Here is an 18,889-nt window from a genome sequence, read left to right as displayed (position 1 = left end):
TAAGGATGTGGTTTATATAAGATTGCAACCTTAAACAATTCAATTAAGGCGCACCTCCAAATCTTATCATAACGTATAATTTTGGTGTAAAAAATTCTTAAGATTATCTTAAAATCTATTTTCATATCAAATTATAAAATTTTTAACTACAAAATTTGTTAAAATCAAGTAGATCTATAAACATATGCAACTCCTGAAAATGGAGAGTCTAGACAATATATTGCAAGATGCATTATTTATGAGTTTCAAAATCGTTTTCTTTCCATATTTATACATGTCGATGTCGAGATGATCAATTAGAGGGTTTTTAACATTAAAACAACCTTTGCAATGGATTTTTGAGGTGTATATGTAATTCTACATTTTAAGGTTGCAACTTTGTATAAACTTTTTCCTTAAGATAAACCCAAGATTTTATCTACAAGGTCTGGCATAAAGATATGGAAAAAGTTTATATAAGGTTGTGACTTTAAAATGTAGAAATACGGATGCACCTCAAAAATCCATCGGAGTATGTTGTTTTAACGTTGGTCATCTCGACATATCTGTGTGAATATTACAAAAAAAAAAAAGATTTTGAGTCTCGAAAATAATGCATCTTACAATACATTATCTAGACCGTCCATTTTCAAGATTTTCATATGTTTATAGATCTACTTGATTTTGAACATTTTTTTAGCTTAAAATTTTATAATTAGATATGAAAATAGATTTTCAGATAATCCTAATAATTTTTTACACCAAAATTATATGTTATGATAAAATTTGAAGGTGCTCCTTAATTGGTTTGTTCAAGGTTGCAACCTTAAAGAAATCACACCCTAAAGATAATTAAATCCTCATTTATGATAAACCAACCAGATTTTATCATATAAAATTTTCGGAAAAACGGCTAAATAAGATAGTAATATCATCCATGCGATCGCTGGTGGGCAAGCAGCTTTTAATTTCACAGCGCAATCGTAGATTCAACGGTGATGGAGAGAGGTGATTCAGTCACCGGCCGTCACAGGATCCCAGTTGGAGGGTCACTCTCAGTCATCGCCGTCATCCATATTTTGGACTGTAAATGACATTTATGATCATTATCTCCCAAAGGTCACATAGAGCATAGTAGGAAAACTTCTCATCTCTGTGGGCGCGTGAAGGTCACTGTCGCCTGCTTCTGCGCGGTAAGCTCTCCCATTTTACCGGAGCGTCGCTCCTCTCTCTCTCTAAAAACTCTTTCTCTCTCTAAAATCCACCTCCCGGATTCTTCTCTCTCTAATAACCACCTCACTCTTTGCTCTCCTTTCAGGTTGCCCTAGTTCTTTGGTCCTTTCTCTCTCCACAAGGACGGGTAACTCGACAGGTTCTCGCAGGTCGTGCATGGCGACTTCTGTTCATAATAAGAAACGGCCAGCCCTTGCGCCACCACCTCCTCCTCTGGGACCTGATTCCCCACTGTTCATGGCATATGCCGACACCCCCTCCCTCACTCTCTTGCCTGATCAGCTTCGCCATTGCTCCGAAGCCCTCGCCTTGCTCAAGAAGAAGATACAAACCCCTTTCAAGCTAAACCAGGAGTTCGATGCCTTACAGGTCAGATTCTTATTTTACATAACCTAAAAAAAAAAAGAAGGCAAGGATCTTCTTACTTAATTAGTTGTTGGTTTAGGGGTGCTCCTTGGTTTTGAATTTAGGCATTGTTTCTTGTTGATGGTTTGGTTTTCCAGACTCCTTTTTGCTGTATTTTGTGTTGAGTTTTATTGAATGAAGATAATCTGCATTTTGTGGATTGGAGTGAAGATTTATAGACTGAGGTTTGGTTTTAATGCCTGCAAATTGATTTGAAAAGGTTACATGAGCGGATTTAATCTCGTTTTGGATTGCCCTTTCATGTAAACCAGTGACCACTTAAAAACTGTGAATTTTTACGAGACAAATCGTTCATATAGCAGGTGAATGACTTCAATGTGCTTTGTGACGTCGAAAGGAATTCTGGAATTTCAAAAGGAAAATCACGCTCTTGTTCACATTCCAAAGAGTATAGCAGACCAAATGGTAAAAGAATCTGATCTCATTCATCAAGGCTTATGGCCAAATCATCCATTCCGCTGTTGTGGATTACAGCTTGCTGTTTAGATCTCCATATGGTCTCTTGCTTCTTTAGTGTTCCAAGAAATGAGCTTTAAATTACAGAAAATACAATAAACCCTTTAGCATCTAGGGAACTTCGCCCAAAATTGGTCAGCTCCTCCCTTAAAACTGACATTCCCCAAACAACTAGTCAAATATCAGGGATTGGCTTGTCTTATTGTCTTTTTGTGAACAAGCTGGTCTTGAAAGCAAAATTAGGAACAACCACAGCAACAACTGTGGGGCCCGTATTAGTGACCCAACTAGGACTTGGGAGAACATTTAGTAATGATTGTTACTGTTGATGTACAGCATTTTTTGTTTTAGCATGGTTTAGATGCTACAATTGCATGAATTCTAATGTGGATCTACCTGGAAGGACTCCAATTAAGGATTACAAATATAACGAGAAATAAGTTGGAAATGATTAATAAGTAATGAAAAGCTAGAAAATGAAGAAAGAACTCACTAGATAAATGACTACTTTGAGGGGCATAACTCATTTTAAGACTCAAGATCAAATTTTTCTCTGCTCTATCAACTGCCGAAGACGCCTTTCTATAATTAATCATACCTTCTGCTTGTATTCTTGAATTAGCGCACATTCTTTTGTAAATGCCTTCATCTAATTGAATATCTTTCTACATGCCTCAACCCCGTTCAAATTTGACATGGTTAGGTGCCACCTTCCCTTGGAAATCCTTGTCTGCAAGGTTGAAAATGAGCAAAGTGCATGGTGAATCTGTGGGATCGTGCTCATGTAACATCCTCAGGTTCCATACCCTTCCAGAGGACCAACACCTCAATAATGGCACGATTTCAAATTTTGCATACAACGATTTAAGATGGCTTCAAATTCCAACTCCTATACTCCCTTTTGAGTTTTGAGGAAGCTCATTTTGGACTGTGCTTTTTGACCCCCACTACTTTCTTTAAGCTCAATGCATGAAATATAGGGTGGACCTGTGATGATTTTGGTAGCTCTAACTTGTAAAGCAACATGTCCAATGCGTTCAATAACCTTTATGGCCATAAAATATAGGCTCAAGTTTCTTGGGCCCATGAACCACCAGAAAGGTTTTGCAATAAGATTGTAGTTGTGGGAGAGCTATATCACCAAAACGCTCTTTTACTGAGCTTTCGATTTGCCTAATGTTTCTTACATTGCTGTAGAAAATTTAGATTTTCCCTCAAAATTTTAAGATATACTTTTGGCTTTGTAGTCTTTAATTTATGGATAAAATATTTGCAGCCCCAAGGCTGTAAGTAGTGATAGATGGATGTGGTTGCCCGTAAAGAGCTTCGTATAGTGTCATTTTCGATGGAAATGTTGTGGGTGGTATTGTGCCACTGCCACCAATTAGGCAATGAAAGCTAGTGAACCCAATATTTAATTGGATTGATGCAAAACACCATTATTAAGTCTCTAAACATTTGTTGACCATTTGAATTTGTCTGTCTATTTAGGGTTGGTAGGCTGAACTCATTGTCAACTGGGTACCCTGCAACTTCAATAGCTCCCACAAAAATTACTTGTGAAGATAGAATCACGATCACTCGTGGTAGAGCTTGGCATTCCATGTAGCTTAAATATATTAAAACTTGAGCAACCACAACAACATTAAATGAGTAAGACATAGTACAAAAGTGAGTGTTCTTTCAACCAGTCAGCCACCACTAATGTAACAAACTTTTCATAAGAGTTGGTACCCCTTAATGAAGTCCATTTAAATGTCAGTCTATCAACTATGGTTGATTAGGTACAAGGAGGGGCAGCAAGAATCCTGAATAACATGTTTTTTTCTTCTCATGTCTTTGGCAAATTTCGCACTCCACAAGAAACTATTTAGTAGCATGCTTAATCCCCTTCTAATAAAATGACCTGGCCAATCGCTTTCGTGTTATGAGGAAAGATGACTGCAAAGTGATCGATGTCTCATAAATCTTTTAGTATCTAATGTTTCCAAGATTGGTCGAAGAAGGGTGAGGACCTTAAACTTTCCCTTAACCCGTCCCACGCCCGGGTTAAGGAGGTGGGTTGTGTTGGGCTGGCAGTCAATGTAAAACTTTGTCAAAACTTTCTATGAATCATGAATTTACACTATCTGCTTATGTTAGGGCATAGATATAGGGACTTAGGGCCTCAGTGAGCGTATGGCCCTTGATAGACCAGAATGACGGACCAGGATTCGTGTAACCTACCCCAAATGATTGGAACAAGGCTCTGATGATGATGATCTAATATTTTCAAGATGAAGTCGGTGCCAATACTATACGACCTTTGCACCGCAAAACCCTCCTTGCAGATTGTGTTTGGCTTCACCATATGATCCTCCTGAATTTCTTTTATGAGATCCTCTTTTGTAGATTCATCCTTCCGATACCATTGTTTGATGTCTGATGATATTCATCCACTTAGGCTGAGGTAGATATATACCATTGAAGGTAGGGGGTTCCTCATGGAGACGGGAAAGGGCATATGCAACTACATCCTCCTTACCCTTTTGATTAGACAAATTGTAGTCATAACCCATGAGTTTGGTGACCAAGGGTTGAAACTCTCTGCTTAACATAGTATTTGAGAATATGATGATCCTTGCAGATAATAAAGTCGTTCCACCAAGTACAACCTCCATTTACCTATTGCGCCAATAATTGTTAACATTTCCTTCTCACATGTCAATGCCAAATTTTCACTAGAGAGATGCTATGGGTCACGCTTCCTGCATATGCACAACACCTATTCCGGTCCCTTAGACATTAGTCTTTATAATGACATTCTTAGAGAAATCAAGTAGGTCTAGCACATGTGTAAATCTCACTGTGTTCTTCATGGCATCAAAAGCAATCATGGCTTTAGAATCCCAAGGGGAGGAATTCCTTTTTAGCAAGGTAGTGAGAAGTCAGCTGATTTTGTCATAATCCCTCGCAAATTTTTTATAATAACTAGTTGGTTTGACCCACTTGGGGTTTTTAATGTTTTAGGAGTAGGCTAATTTACTATGCCTTTCATAGTTTAAGGGTCAGCGTTGACACCTTCTACCCCCAATAATATGACCAAAGTATTTTGCTTCTTGCCTTCCAAATGAACACTTAGTATGTTTTAAATAAGGCAATGTTTGCATAGTATCCGCAATGCATTGGTGAAGTGGTCCAAATGGTTTCCCCAAGTCTGGCTATAAATTAAGCTATCATCGAAAAGCACTAGAATAACTTGTCTAAGTTAGGTTTGAAATGCCTCATTCATCCAGCTTTGAAAGGTTGATGGTACATTGGTGAGGCCAAAGGGCATCATAAAAAACTTATAGTGGCCCTCATGGTTTGGAACATATTCTTCCTTTACTTGAATGTTGTGATATCCCAATCCTAGATCAAGTTTAGAGGAATATATTGCCCCTTGCAACTCGTAAAGCAGCTCATTGATTAAAGTACATGGAATTTGTTCTTAACTGGAGTATTATTGGAGGCCCTGTAATCTTCACATTCTCTGTGAATCATCCTTATTTATGTGTTACAGGGTTAGGCCTGGAGTAAGGATTGATACTCGGAGCCTAGAATAATATCTGCTTCCTTCATTTCTTGAGCATGCTTCTCTATTTCTGTATTTTGCACATGCATGTAATGATAAGCTCTAATATTTGGTGGCCGACTTCCTATGGTATGTGGAATGTCATGGTCATGAGGTAATGGTGAGGTGGTTATCCCTTACTCAAACACATTAGTCATATTGTTCTAAAAACGACGAGGCCACATGATTTTCTGGATTTTCCACGCCGTTGTTAAGGAGAAAATTTGCGGCACTATTCCTAGTGATTCGTACCATGTGATGCAAATCAAATGATCTTCACTGGGCTGTCCTGCAGCCGCTTCACTTTTATTGATGTTTGCAGACTGTGAGCTGCATCCATAAACAAAAAATCCCATAAAAATCAATCCCAATGTTCTAAGTTATTGAGCTCCTAAAACCATGTCATTCCCTCTCAAAGGCAAACCATGCAAAATAAGGTCACAATGATAATCCCACATGGTACATATTCATTTTTACACCTAATTCTACAAGCTAGCTTCTTTCTATTAGCCATCATAACTTCAACATTGTCATAAGGCACCCGCCTAGGCGGCATAAAAGGTTGGTGCCTAGGTGCTGCCTCGCCCAATGGCCGAAAATAAAAACTAGGGCAATGTCTAAAATCGTCATTTTACTCCCTTAAAAGGGAGAGAAAAGGGTTTTGGGGGCCATTCATGCTCCCAAAAACACAGTTAGTGAAGTTTAGAGTGAGAAAAAACTTGAAGAAACAAGATTTTGAAGATTTGTAAACAGATCAATTTTTTTTCGACCTCCTCAAATGGTCACGAAATTAAGGGCAACCTATAGTTGTTGTAAGTGCTTGTGATTTCGAATCATTTTAGGAATCAGAATCGCAGAATTGCGTGTATCAGGTGATTCTTAATCTTGGAATCGTTGTCCGTACAATTCAAGTCATCGAATCGTGATTCGCACTATATCGGAATTGCAATCCAATAAAATAGGAATAGTGTTTCCTATTTGTAGGAATCAGTGTCCCATCATGTTGGAATCGAGTTTCATACCATTCTGGAATCGCACATGACCCCACATCGTTCAGTGGCTTTTGGAATTGCGATCCGATGAGATTGGAATTGTGATTCCCAAATTTCTGGAATTGTTGTCCCATCGACTTGCAATCAAGATTCTCACCATTCAAGAATCGATATTCTTCTCATTCAATAATCGTTACACCAATCCCCTCCAGTATATGAGAGAATTGTAAAAAAATATTTAAATTTTATCATTATTTACAAGATTGAATTTTGGTTTACATATATTTAGTCCAATTACCAATGTCAACCTTTTTATGATATCTTTGTCACAATCCCATACAATGGGCTTAACAAGAGCCCTGGACATGGTCTATGGCATACAACTAATGAGAACAAGGGTGAGCTCCCTCTATCTCCTTCCCTAGAATTGTAAAATAAGTAAATGAAATAGAAATTCTCCTTCTTTATTAAATGTAGTTTTGAAAATTGAGTTATTCAATTTTAATTCAATTTCTTATATTTAAAGATTAATTCAAACTAAAACATCATATGGTATCTTAGTACCCATCATATATCAAATAATATTACATCAGGAACCACAACATTTACAAAAAACTATTAAATTTGAAATAACAATTTTTTTTAATAATGTTTATACTTGGTAAGAGTTGTTAAAACGTATTATGGAATTCGAGTACAAGGATAGAAATTAGATGAGAAAAGAAAATAAAATTTTCAAATCTTCCCCAAATTTAAACTTGATTCGATGTTGATCGGAACATTTTTAAGTGCATTTGCGAACCCTGCTTTTTAATGATGTGGAACTTGCTTCCAAACAACATGGATTCACAATTCCTAAATAATTGGAATTAACATCTCGCACACTTAGAATCGCATTGTTGTGCACAAATTATGCGATATAGAATCTCGATTCCAGGCTTTCAGGATTCATATGCTAAATTGAATCGTGTTTCTAGAAACTTGAAAACGTGATTCCTTTCTTCCAGAATCAAGTTTCGTCCTAGGAAACACGAAATTGAGATTCTGAACCGGAATCGTGGCCTCAGTGGGGGATTCGGGTAATTATAATTCATCCCAATCTTTTTGAGGCTTTTAGTTGTAAAATAGGAGATTTGAGAACCAAAACTTTTGGGTTTGGCCCATTATCGATTCCACTTCAAGAAGGTTATTATATTTCAATAGTTTTTATTAGATTTTTTTTTTTGTTTGATAAACGTTAACATTTGTATTGCTATAAAGTTGGAGTACAAAGTGGTTTAAATCCGAGAGTCCCCCCTAGATGGGGCTCTCAGTAAAAAATGTCACTCACCCTTATACAAAAAATGGGCTTACAGGTTTACCCCTTTACAAAGAGATCTACTGTTGCGTGTACCCTCTGTGGTCCAAAGCAAAAAAAGAGATGGGCCGGGTTTGATCTTCAATTTGGGCCCTCACCCTGGCCTTTGCCAGGAGATCGGCTAACTCGTTTGACGTCCTCGAGGTATGCATCCAAAAGATGACCATATCCTAGCAAGTGTATGCGATCTCATAAAAAATCGAAGCGAGATACTATGGAGGAGTGGATCTCCCAGTTGCCCATGATATAATATTACTCATGTCTCCCTCTACTCTAAGGTATCGCCCCCAAGAGTGATTGAAGCTTTTGATGCCCAAGAGGAGGGCCATTGCTTCGACATACTGAGAATCTTGAAAACCAAGATACTTGGAAGAAGTAAGTAAAATTGTGTGATGGTGGTCTCTAAAGACACCTCCCGCACCTGCATGACATGAGTTCCCCAGAGAGCAACCGTCGAAGTTAAGCTTTATACTCCTTGTGGGGGTGGTTGCTAGTTGTGAGATTTTTGCACCTTTCGTGGATGGTGATGCAGGATGTTTTCCCACTGGCTTAGGAAGGTATTTGCTGAGAACCCCGAAAAGATCCGCTAGTTGGATGCCCAAAAAATTACAAGGGATGTAACCTTGTGGAAAAGTGTTGGACCTTTGGCAGTAGTGCCATGGAATATCCTGGAGTTTTTCTCTTTCCCGATAACCCAAACGACGGCCGCCACTGCAGCCTTCCAAAGTATTTGTCCAATCTTATGCTAGTGTGACGTAGGGTCCGAAGATAAGATGTCCTTGACTGTCAGAGGCGTTACCCATTGGACCCCAAACAACTGCAACATTTGATCCCCAGAGATCATGAGCCATGTTACAATGGATGAAGAGGTGAGGATTTGATTCTTCCTCTCACAGATACATGACACATCTATTGGGAATAGGGATCCCTTTCTTTTGAAGCTGATCCACTGTAAGAGCCCTTTGAGACTCCACTATCTTATTGAAAATTTGCACTTTAGGAGGTGCTATTGTGGACCAAACCTTGGATAGTACAGAAGTGGGGTTAAGAGGGAAAGTGGGAGGTTGGATAAGTCCTTTGTAGAATGAAGCCATCGAGAAAATACCAGAGGGTGCAAGAGACCATACCAACAAATCCCTCCCTTGTGTTGAAATGAAGAAATTATGTAATATTGTTGAAACAGAGATAAATTCGTTAGTTTCCTCATCAGAGAGGTTTCTTCTGAAGGAGGGGCTCCACACTCTTCTACCTCCCACTACTACCATTTCCTTCGCGGTAGTGGAATCGTTGTTAGAGACAATGGAGTCAAGGGAGGCGAAGAGATCCCTTAAGGGAGTGTGTCCGAGCCAGAGATCTAACCAGCAGTGTACTCTTGTTCCCTCTCTTGGATGAAATCTGAAGAAATTTCTGAACAGTGAGAGAGTTGAGGTGAAGGACCTCCACGCTTTTGAGGCCTTGCTAAAAGATCTCTTCTCTGGCACCCAAGTACCTTTGGAGATCGTTTATTTACGATGTAGGACCTGCGCCGAAAGGGAATTAGGCTGAGTTGCCATACGCCACCACCATTTGCCTAAAAGGGCCAGGTTATGTTTTATTAGGATCCTGATCCCCGCCCCTGCTGTTTGGGTAAACATACTTTTTCCCACCGGATTACGTAATATTTAGTTCTTTCTACCTGGCCTGACCATAGAAAATTCCTCATAAGTTGATCAAGCCGATTTGCCACTGACGTTGGCATTTGGAACAGAGACATGAGGTAGACCAGGGCATTGACCAGAGTTGCTTTGTTCAAAGTGGTTCGTCCAGCCTGAGAAAGGTATCTCCCTTTCCATCCCGCCAAACGCCTATCAACCCTGTCTATCACATGTGACCAGTGTCTCTTTTTCTGTTTTCCAAAACCTAGAAGCAGGTCAAGGTAGGTTGTAAGAAGATCCTCAACTTTGCATTCCCAATTTGGAATAAGCTCCTTGATATCTGCGTTGGAGATTTCAACTCCCGTCATTTTTTTTATTTTTCCATGTTGACTTTGAAACCTGTGGCCACTTGGAAGCATTTGAGGTATAGCCTCAAGTTTTCAATCTCTAGTGGAGAGGCGTCTAGGAATACCAGTGTGTCGTCTGCATGTTGCAGATGAGACACTGTAGGGCCTCGATGAGACGTTTTGAAGCCCGAAAGAAGGCCTGCCTGGTAAAGACGGGAGATAGAACAGCTGAAGACTTCTACTGTTATAGCAAAAAGAAAGGGTGAGAGGGGGTCCCCTTGACGTAACCCCCTCGAGGAGGGGAAGAAACCTTGTGGGGCTCCGTTTATGAGGATCGAGAAGTGGGGATGAGAGTAGCAGCCTCTCATCCAATTTCTCCAGCGATCTCGGAACCCCATTCGTGCCATTGACTCGTCCATAATGGACCAATCGACATAGTCATAGGGCTTCTCCCAGTCAATCTTAAAGATGAGACCCGGCTTTTAGACAAATGCCTAGAATGAATACACTCGTGTGCTGTTAAAGCTCCGTCTATGATTTGTCTATCTTTGATGAAGACCGATTGAGACTGTGAGATGAGACGGGGAAGGACTTGTTGTAATCTAGAGGCCAGCACCTTGGCCAGGATTTTGTAGGAGGAATTGAGTAGGCTAATAGGGCAAAAGTCCTTTAGCTCCTCAGCCCCTTCAACCTTGGGGACCAAGGCAATGAAGGTAGCATTGATAGCTTTGTTTTGGATTCCCCTGTGAAAGAATTCTTCGAAGAAGCTCATAAAGTCTGGGCGAAAAGTTTCCTAGAAAATTTTGAAGGGAGCTATGGGGAACCCATTTGGATCGGGGGTCTTTGTCTTTGGCTAAGACTCCTAAGGCTTTTTTGATTTCTTCTTCCAGGAAAGGTCGCTCAAGCCAAAGGGCCTGGGCTTCTGTAAGAGATATAAAATCCAGGTCAACCATTAGTGGTCTGAGGCCCAACGAGGCAGTGTAGAGGGCTTGGAAGTAGTTAAGAATAGCCAATTCAATTTCTCCTAGCTGTTCCAGATAGCAATTATTTGACTTGATAGTTGAAATGGTATTGTCTCTCCTCCGACAATTTGGTATCCAGTGAAAGAATCGTGTACTATGGTCGCCTGCTTTTAGCCAATTTACCCGTGATCTCTGAAACCAGTACAGTTCTTTTTTAAGGGTGGAGAAGTAATCAAGCTTTGTTTGGGTCCGCAGGTTGAATTCTGAATCAATCAAAGGTCTAGACTCCTCAATACGGTCAAGGCCTTGAATGGAGTTGAGGAATGAATTCTTGATTTGAGAGTAATTCCTGGGGAAGGACTTGCTCCAGGTCTTTAGGGAGGCTTTGAGAAGCTGAAATTTAGTTTGGAGCCTATAGCCTGCTCTTCCTGAAACTTGGCCTGAGAAGGAGTTCCATCAGATAGGAATGAGGGTGTGAAGAGACTTTTCTTCAAGCTAGGCCAGTTCAAAGCGGAAGGGTGTCGGTCCTCTATTGATAGCTTGGGTGTCTAGAAGAATAGGACAGTGATCACAGGTGGGTTCTGGCAAAGCTCTGGCATGAGAGCCCGAGAAAATATCCTCCTAGTTCAAAGATAGGAGGAACCTATCAAGTTTAGAAAGGGATGGTTGAGGGGAGTGGTTGGACCAGGTAAAGCGGCTTCCTTGTAAAAGGATATCTAAGAGTCATTCATCCCTTGAGAAATGATAGAGTTTGAATTTCTCTCATGAGATCATCTTGTGATGTTGAAGTCTCCACCCAAATACCAAATGGGATTTGGTAAAGTAGCCACCCGGTCCAGTTCTGTCCAGAGACGAGGGCAAAGAGTAGCTGAGCAGGGGCCATAGATGGCTGAAAATTTCCAACATAAGCTGTCGGAAATGCGTGAAAGTAGTAGGGTGACAGAGAATTCCCCTAAATGGGATGAGAGGAGGTGATGGTCTGACAGGTTCCAGATCACCCAAATTCCCCCTAAAGCCCCATCGGCAGGTAGAGCGACCCATTGGCAAGGCCTTCTACCCCAGACCTGACGAATTTGTAAGAGAGTGGGCTCAGGTAGTTTGGTTTCAGTGAGAGTCAGAATAGTCGGAAGGTGTTTCGAGGTCAAGTCCTTGACTGCTCCCTTTTGGACAAGTGTCCCAAATCTCTAATGTTCCAAGAGAGAATCTTCATAGTTTGGGAATAGAAGCTATGGAAGAAGCTAATCTAGTAGACCTCCTCAGCAAGGGAGAGGGGGTGGAGGATTGGAGGTCGACTAAAGGGGAGTCATCATAAGCGATAGATGAGAAAAGATTGAGAAGCTCTCTTTGTCCTTTAATACTCACCTTTAGACAGCTCTGCACGTCTGCAAGGAGGAATCGGTGCACCGGTCCTTCAGGGCCTTCATATTGGAAGCCCATAACATGGTAAATTTCTTTCATTCTCGCCAAATCTTTGTCACTTCCATGCTTGTCGAGCCCCTCGGTCTTATCCCTCACCGATGGGGGGGAGATGGGCGTACCAGGGTCCTCAGACGACTCCATGGCTTGGTTGTTCCCATCCCTGTCGACCCCCTCAACATTGTCCCTCACCAAAGGGGGAGAGATGGGCGTACCAGAAACCTCGAGCGACTCCAAGGCTAGCTCAGTGCGTGGGGGCAAAGGCGAAAGGGTGGAGGGCAGGAAGGGCAAGTCAAAAAGGAATGGCTCAGTCAAGTGAAGAAGGGAGGGATACAACAAGTCCTAGGCCAGGATTGGAGAGGGCGGGGAAGAGGCAAGGTTGAAAACAGCTGGGTGTTGGGAAGCATACAGGTTAGGAGGGTAATAGGATTCATGGTGGACCAAAAAGGGGAAGTATATAAGGATGTGGTGTGACTGGGGAGGGACGAAAGCAGTGTAAGGCCGAGGATAGTGAAGGGCATAGTTAAAGTGGAGGGTCAAGATTCTGCAAATATGGACGAGATGGGGAGTGTAGGAGAGCTGAGGGGCAAGAAGAGAGGAGATGAGTTCTGGGTCGGTGGGGGGATGCGTCCATGGAATACACGGCTATTATACCATAAGGAAGCTGAGGTCTATCCATTGACTGGGGAAGGGAGCAAAGAGCGGAGGGTTGGGGTTCTGTTGCAGCCTCGGCAGCAGTTTGAAGAGGTAGAACAGTAAGAGAGAGGATGGGGGTAGGGGTGGGGGGAGTAGGGGGTGCAGAAGGGGTTGGGAGGGTGTCGTGGGGTAGGGAGCAGGAGAAGCACCCATCGTGAGAGAGAGAACATAACGCGGCAAAGGGGAAAGGGTAGAGAGATTGGGTTGGGTAGGATCTCGAGATGTATCATTGCCGGGTGGTAGAGAGATAACATCGCCAGGTGGGGATATGATGAGGCATATCATCGCCGGGTGGTAGAGAAAGAAGTGGAGGCATATCATCGCAGGCTGGATGACTGGCCCGCCTACTTTAGGTCTAGATCTCTGCTGATGGATGGCACCTTCAGCTTGCTGAATCGACTTAACGATGTCCTTTCTATTACCTGGCCTATCTGGGATGTCAAGCCGAGGCTACCAGATGGCGGACCTTGGTGGTTTGGAAGCCGTGTTAAGGTTCGATGGAGCAGTGGGGGGCTGCCGGCGGCACCTCCTAGGATGGCGGTGTTTGCGTGACACAATGGTCCAAGACTGGGAAGAGGACACTGTAGGCTGAGAGGAGTCCGCGTTGTTGAAGAAGTGTAGAGAAGGAGGTGAAGGCTTCGACCACGAAAGGGTTACCTGGTAGAAAAGGTTGTCGACTTCCAGCCAGACACTAGATGGGATACGGCTGGTGTCCAGCACCTCCAGGAGAAGTCGCATGGAGCCGAGAGGAAGGGTCTCTAGAGATTTCCAATGGATCGAGACAAGGTTACCGCAAACTTCTGCCACTCTCCTGAAGGTGGAAGGGAACCACGCATGGAAAAGAACATGGTCAAGGGTGAGCCAGATTCTCTGCATCCAAAAGGACCCTTGAGCCGAGGACCAGTCATGAAGGGAGCAGGAAGCTCCTTTGAAGGCAGAGGGTGGAGGCTCCTGTAAGACACGCGATTCATAAAGTGGGGACGGGAAGGAGAAGAGGAAGTCTCCACCAGAGATATGTCTACAAGTGAGGTTAGGTTCCCCCCCAAATGCGCTTAGCCCATCTCTCAATTCCCCTGATGTCATCGCGTTTGGGTTGAAACCTTGCTACCAGGCATGTTGAGAGATTTTGTTTAAGCTGCTTAGACTCCTCTGGTGGGGTTGAGATTATATATGGGAGAAAGGGAGAAGGAATCGGGATAGTGGGACTCCTCCCTGGCGGTCGTTTATCCAGAGGCAACCACTTGGGAAAAGGTAGCCTTGAGAGGTTGCTTAGTCAGCGCTGGAAGCTTAACAGCTCCCCCAGAAGAGGAACGAGGGACAACAAGAGGAGAAGGATGAATACTAGAAGGCGGAGGGTGGATTTTGGGGTAGAGGGCATAGATCTGATCCCAGCTTAGGGGACGAGAAAGATGGAGACGACGGCTCATCCCAGCTTTTAGTTTTTATTAGGTTAGTATTTGTTTTTTTCACAATGTCTTATAATGTTATTCTTTGCTATTTGTATTTTTTTTGTGATATTTTATAATATATATTTGATATGTTATTAACTATTTGCATTATTATTTTCCCATTTTAATATGTAGTTTGGGTCTTTGGGAAAGCAATTCAATAAAAAAGTTCATTGCCCCCAAATCGAATAAATATTTCTTTTGACCTTTTTTTTTAAGTTTAAAACATGAGTTTTACTTGGATGACTAATATTGCTGTTGTGTATATATTTACAATTTTCACTTCTTGCCTTTTTTTACGAGTTTTAAAACATGAGTTTACTTGGATGACTAATCTTGCTTTTGTGTATGTATTTACAATTTTCACATCTTGTAAATGTTTTCTTCAAGTTTGACTTTTGAGTTTTAACTATTTAATTTACAGTCTAAAGTCGCAAATGTTTATGTTTGATCTGTACTTCTGACTTTTGAACAATATATTAAATACAAAACTTACGTATTAAATTTAAAAAAAAATCATTTCTATATGCAATGAAATGGGGGGAGGTATGGGGGGGGCCAAAAATCCGCAAGGATATGCACTTCCCCAAAAGGCAGGCTGCCTCTGTGTTTGGGCGCCCACCTAGGTGGCCCAGAGCCCAAACTGCCTAGGTGGCCGCCTCTGCGTTCTTTAACATTGGTTCAAGGAAAAGCCATAGTATCAAGGAAAAGGAATATTATCAAATTGGGGTCCAAAGCAGTAACTAATGCTTATATGTCCTTGAGGGTGTGTGAGAAAGCTCTTCGGCATCATCTTTAACTTGGTAGCTTTCGGCACCATCTTTAACTTGGTTTAACTATGATTCTAAGTCTTTGTTCGTGGGAGCCACTTTCTCTCTCTCTTATTTTCTTGGATCTCTTCTCCTTTTTTTCCCTCTTTTTCTCTCTCACTCAAGATTGAAACGATTAAAAGCAATGGCGAAGTAGGAGGTCGGAGAAGGGAAAAGTTTCAGTCCACCTTGGGTTTGAGTCTTGATTTTCTGATGTGCTAGGATGAAACAAGGGAAGCTTACAGCATACATAAGGCATAATCGCTCTCAAGAAAGAGCTTTGGAACAATATGGAATGAACTTATTAAAGCTAGACAAAGCATAGTTGCTGGAATCTTGTAGGAATGGTCATGGACCCGCTCCGGAACCTCAATCCCTCGGTTCCAGCTAGGGATCTTGGATGGAATGCGGACCTTACATTGTGATCCTCGTTCCCAACAGGTTTGAACTGCGGTTCTCAAGTGTCTGATGCAGTGCATATGATGTTTTCTCTATTCGACATTGATTCATATGCACTGATTCGTGTTTGTGCCCAATGGTACTGTTAACCCATGCATCATTCAGTGATGGAATCGTGCTTCCTTGTGACAAGGATCATACTGCCTTGACATAGGATCGTACAGACAACGACCCCAACCACAAGGAGCTTCCAACAATCCACGGTTCTGCGGACCCGAGCCAGTTCCCGCTCCGGGAACGCTCCTGCACCTGACAACTATGAAACAAAGATGTAGAGAAATAATTAGGAGATGATTAATAATTCACTGAAAAGCAAGAATGGGTTTGAAAATTGAGAAAGAACTCACTAGATGACCACTTGAGGGGGCTACTTCCTTTGTAGACTCAAGATCAGTCTCTTCTCTTATCTACCCATGACCCTTTTTTGTAACCATCAATCAAGGCATAAAAGAAAACATAGAAAACACAACCCCTAATTGATCCTATCTTCTTCTTTTATTCTTTCAAAATCAATTAGCATGCATGCTTTCCTAAATACATCTCTTTTGAATATCGTTGCTTATTAACTGAAGACACATGCACCTACATATCTGATATTCTTATGCTATCCTGAGATGGGTTACATTCTCACATTGCATCATGCCTGGAATTTGCAATTTGGTAAAATCCACCCCCAAATAGAGAAACCCATTGGTCATAAACATTACAAAAACCAAAGAATCATGGTAAAGTATATGTCTCGAGTAAATAGAATAATGATAATGACAAACTGAAATGTATAAACGGTATGCTTTGGGCTTATGATGGATTGAGTCTCCATTCCAAACCTCTTAATAAGGAAACTATCAAAAGAATCATCATCATCATTAGAACTTTTTCCCGACTATTTGGTGTCAGCTAAACTATCAAAAGAATAAAAAAAATTTTAAAAAAAAATAGCCCTCTACTGCTACCTTGGGGTTGGATGCTGACGAGTCCAAGAACTTCATATCAAGAATGCCTTGTAGATCTAGCGTAAAAGCTCAGCATGTACCATTATTTTGTTTGACTTCTTATCTTGAGATTGGAGACCTAATTGACTCATAGATGCTGGAAGCTTAATTGGGGGTGGGGATCCCCCTCGGAATCATCCTCCTACCCAGAACTGGAGCTTTATTGGAGCTTGCTCCCACCATCAAGGAAGCTCAACCCCTATTATATAAGGATCTCGGTCCCTGACTGAAGGGGATCTTGATTGCTTTGAAAGGGGATTTCTACCCAACTGAAAATGGACGGATCTTAGGGGGAAGTTTCAAAAGTTTTTGAATTTTGAATTTGATGTCTTTGATTTTGTGTTTTTTTTTTTCTTTTGACAATTTTCTAGCTAGCGATCACTTATAGACGTTTTTTGTTTTCTATTTCCATGGTCGTGGTTTGCATAAGTGGTTAAAATCTAACGAATTGACTCGGAATTGCCTGAGTTGGCTTGGGCCTATTAGAGTCCGATCCCGGATGGTTGTGAAGAGGTGGAATTGTCGGGCTTGTTCAGAATCAGGCAGTTCTCACTATAGCAAATCGTTGTCTCATTCGGTTCACTGTAGGGACTTTCGCTATTTCCAAGTTCAGTTCTTATCATGACCCTCCAATTTTTACATTGTTTATAGGACTTTCAGGCTATAGACTTCTCATTGTGCATGTTTTTAAATAATGCTAGAAGGTGAGTTATACATGACTATGACTTGACTACATCGCCTTTTCCAAAAAATACACAGAGTAGCTCCACCAGTGACCACCACAAGATGGGATAGGCATTATGTATCCTTTTCCAGGAGTAGAACCAGGAGCCCCAGAAAAGCAAAATACTACTTGTAGGAGTGCAAGATTAATCAGTGCTTTAAAAAATAGGGCACCTAGGCAATGCGGTGTGGCCCTCAATGCCCTCCCTAGACATGGCCTATAGGTACCTACTTAGCTAGCCTAGGTGGGTGCTTAGGCACCCTATGCCATATGTGTGTGTGTGTGTGTGTGAGAGACAGAGAGAGAGAGAGGTTAAATCATTGGAGCCTTATTTGGTAGCTCATCACCGAAATTGCTACCTGCTTTTAGCTTATATTTGGATGTACTTGTTAAAACTGATAATTCACAAATTCAATAAAACTAGTCTTGATAACTAGTCATCTCTTTTTTAGGAATGACCAACATAAAAAATCATCTGAGATAAACTTGTATGTAATTCCCCATATAAATTTGTCTTTTTGAAAAGTTGTTTGTACTTCACTCACTGTAACTTTATCATGTCTGGTGCTATTTGTTTAAGGCAGAGAGAGATTGAAAATCTGTCTACCCAAACAATAAGTACATAATATCATACATAATATAAGGTACATACCAATGATTTAAAAATCGCCGAGTCGAACCGGACTCTCCCGGTTAGACTCGGGAATCGGCACAGGCCGTGCCGGTTCCAGCACAAAACCGGGAACCGCCCGGTTCCAGAGCAAAACCGTCTGTTCCCTCCCGGTTCTAGTGGTTCCCTCCCAGTTCTAGCCGGTTCCCACCCGGTTCTAGCCGGTTCCCACCCGGTTCTAGCTGGTTCCCTCCCGGTTCTAGCCTTCACATGTGTGTACGCGTCTCGCGCGCCACACACACCACTCACACACGTGTGTATGTGTGACACGAGCCGTACACACTTCCACACGTGCCACACGCACGTGCACGCACGTGTGTGCATCGCACGTGCTACACGCACCACTCCCACACGTGTGACGCGTCCACTCCCACACGTGTGTACGCGTCACACATGCAACACACCAGTTCCACATGTGCCACATGTGCAACACACACCACTCCCACATGTGACACACGTGCGACACGCACATACACGTACACATCACACGTGCGACGCACACCACTCCCACATGTGCCACGCGTGCGACACGCACATGCACGTTTGCATTTGCACTGATGCCCTAGTGTTTTCACACTTGCATTAATCTTCCAATTACATAGTTATTTATATAGCATATTTGAATACTCATCCTTCGATGTAGGATAATTTCCAAACATCATTAAATGAAAACATAATGTAAATATATGCTATTAAT

General features: G+C 41.8%; 1 protein-coding gene across 9 annotated transcripts in view; it reads left to right on the top strand.

Annotated features, from left to right (window-relative positions):
* The first annotated feature begins 1,105 nt into the window (after positions 1–1,105).
* The window catches only part of LOC110006414 (protein-tyrosine-phosphatase PTP1-like), a 32,525-nt gene continuing 14,741 nt past the window's right edge, over positions 1,106–18,889 (top strand). For 7 of the 9 annotated variants that reach the window (XM_088852270.1, XM_088852269.1, XM_088852267.1 and 4 more), the window contains exons 1-2: positions 1,106–1,172; positions 1,298–1,581. In XM_088852270.1, coding sequence (XP_088708396.1) covers positions 1,369–1,581 — 213 coding nt within the window. In that variant the 5' untranslated portion in view covers positions 1,106–1,172; positions 1,298–1,368. Of the gene's footprint in view, positions 1,173–1,297; positions 1,582–1,888; positions 2,044–18,889 lie in introns of those variants that run through there. The other 2 variants (XM_088852271.1, XM_088852272.1) reach the window with 2 other exon arrangements.

This window comes from Amborella trichopoda, chromosome 11, assembly GCF_054954075.1.
Source record: "Amborella trichopoda isolate Santa Cruz 75 chromosome 11, AtrichopodaSantaCruz75HAP2 v2.0, whole genome shotgun sequence".
Taxonomy (NCBI): Eukaryota; Viridiplantae; Streptophyta; class Magnoliopsida; order Amborellales; family Amborellaceae; genus Amborella; species Amborella trichopoda.
This window is presented reverse-complemented; position numbering and strand designations above follow the sequence as displayed.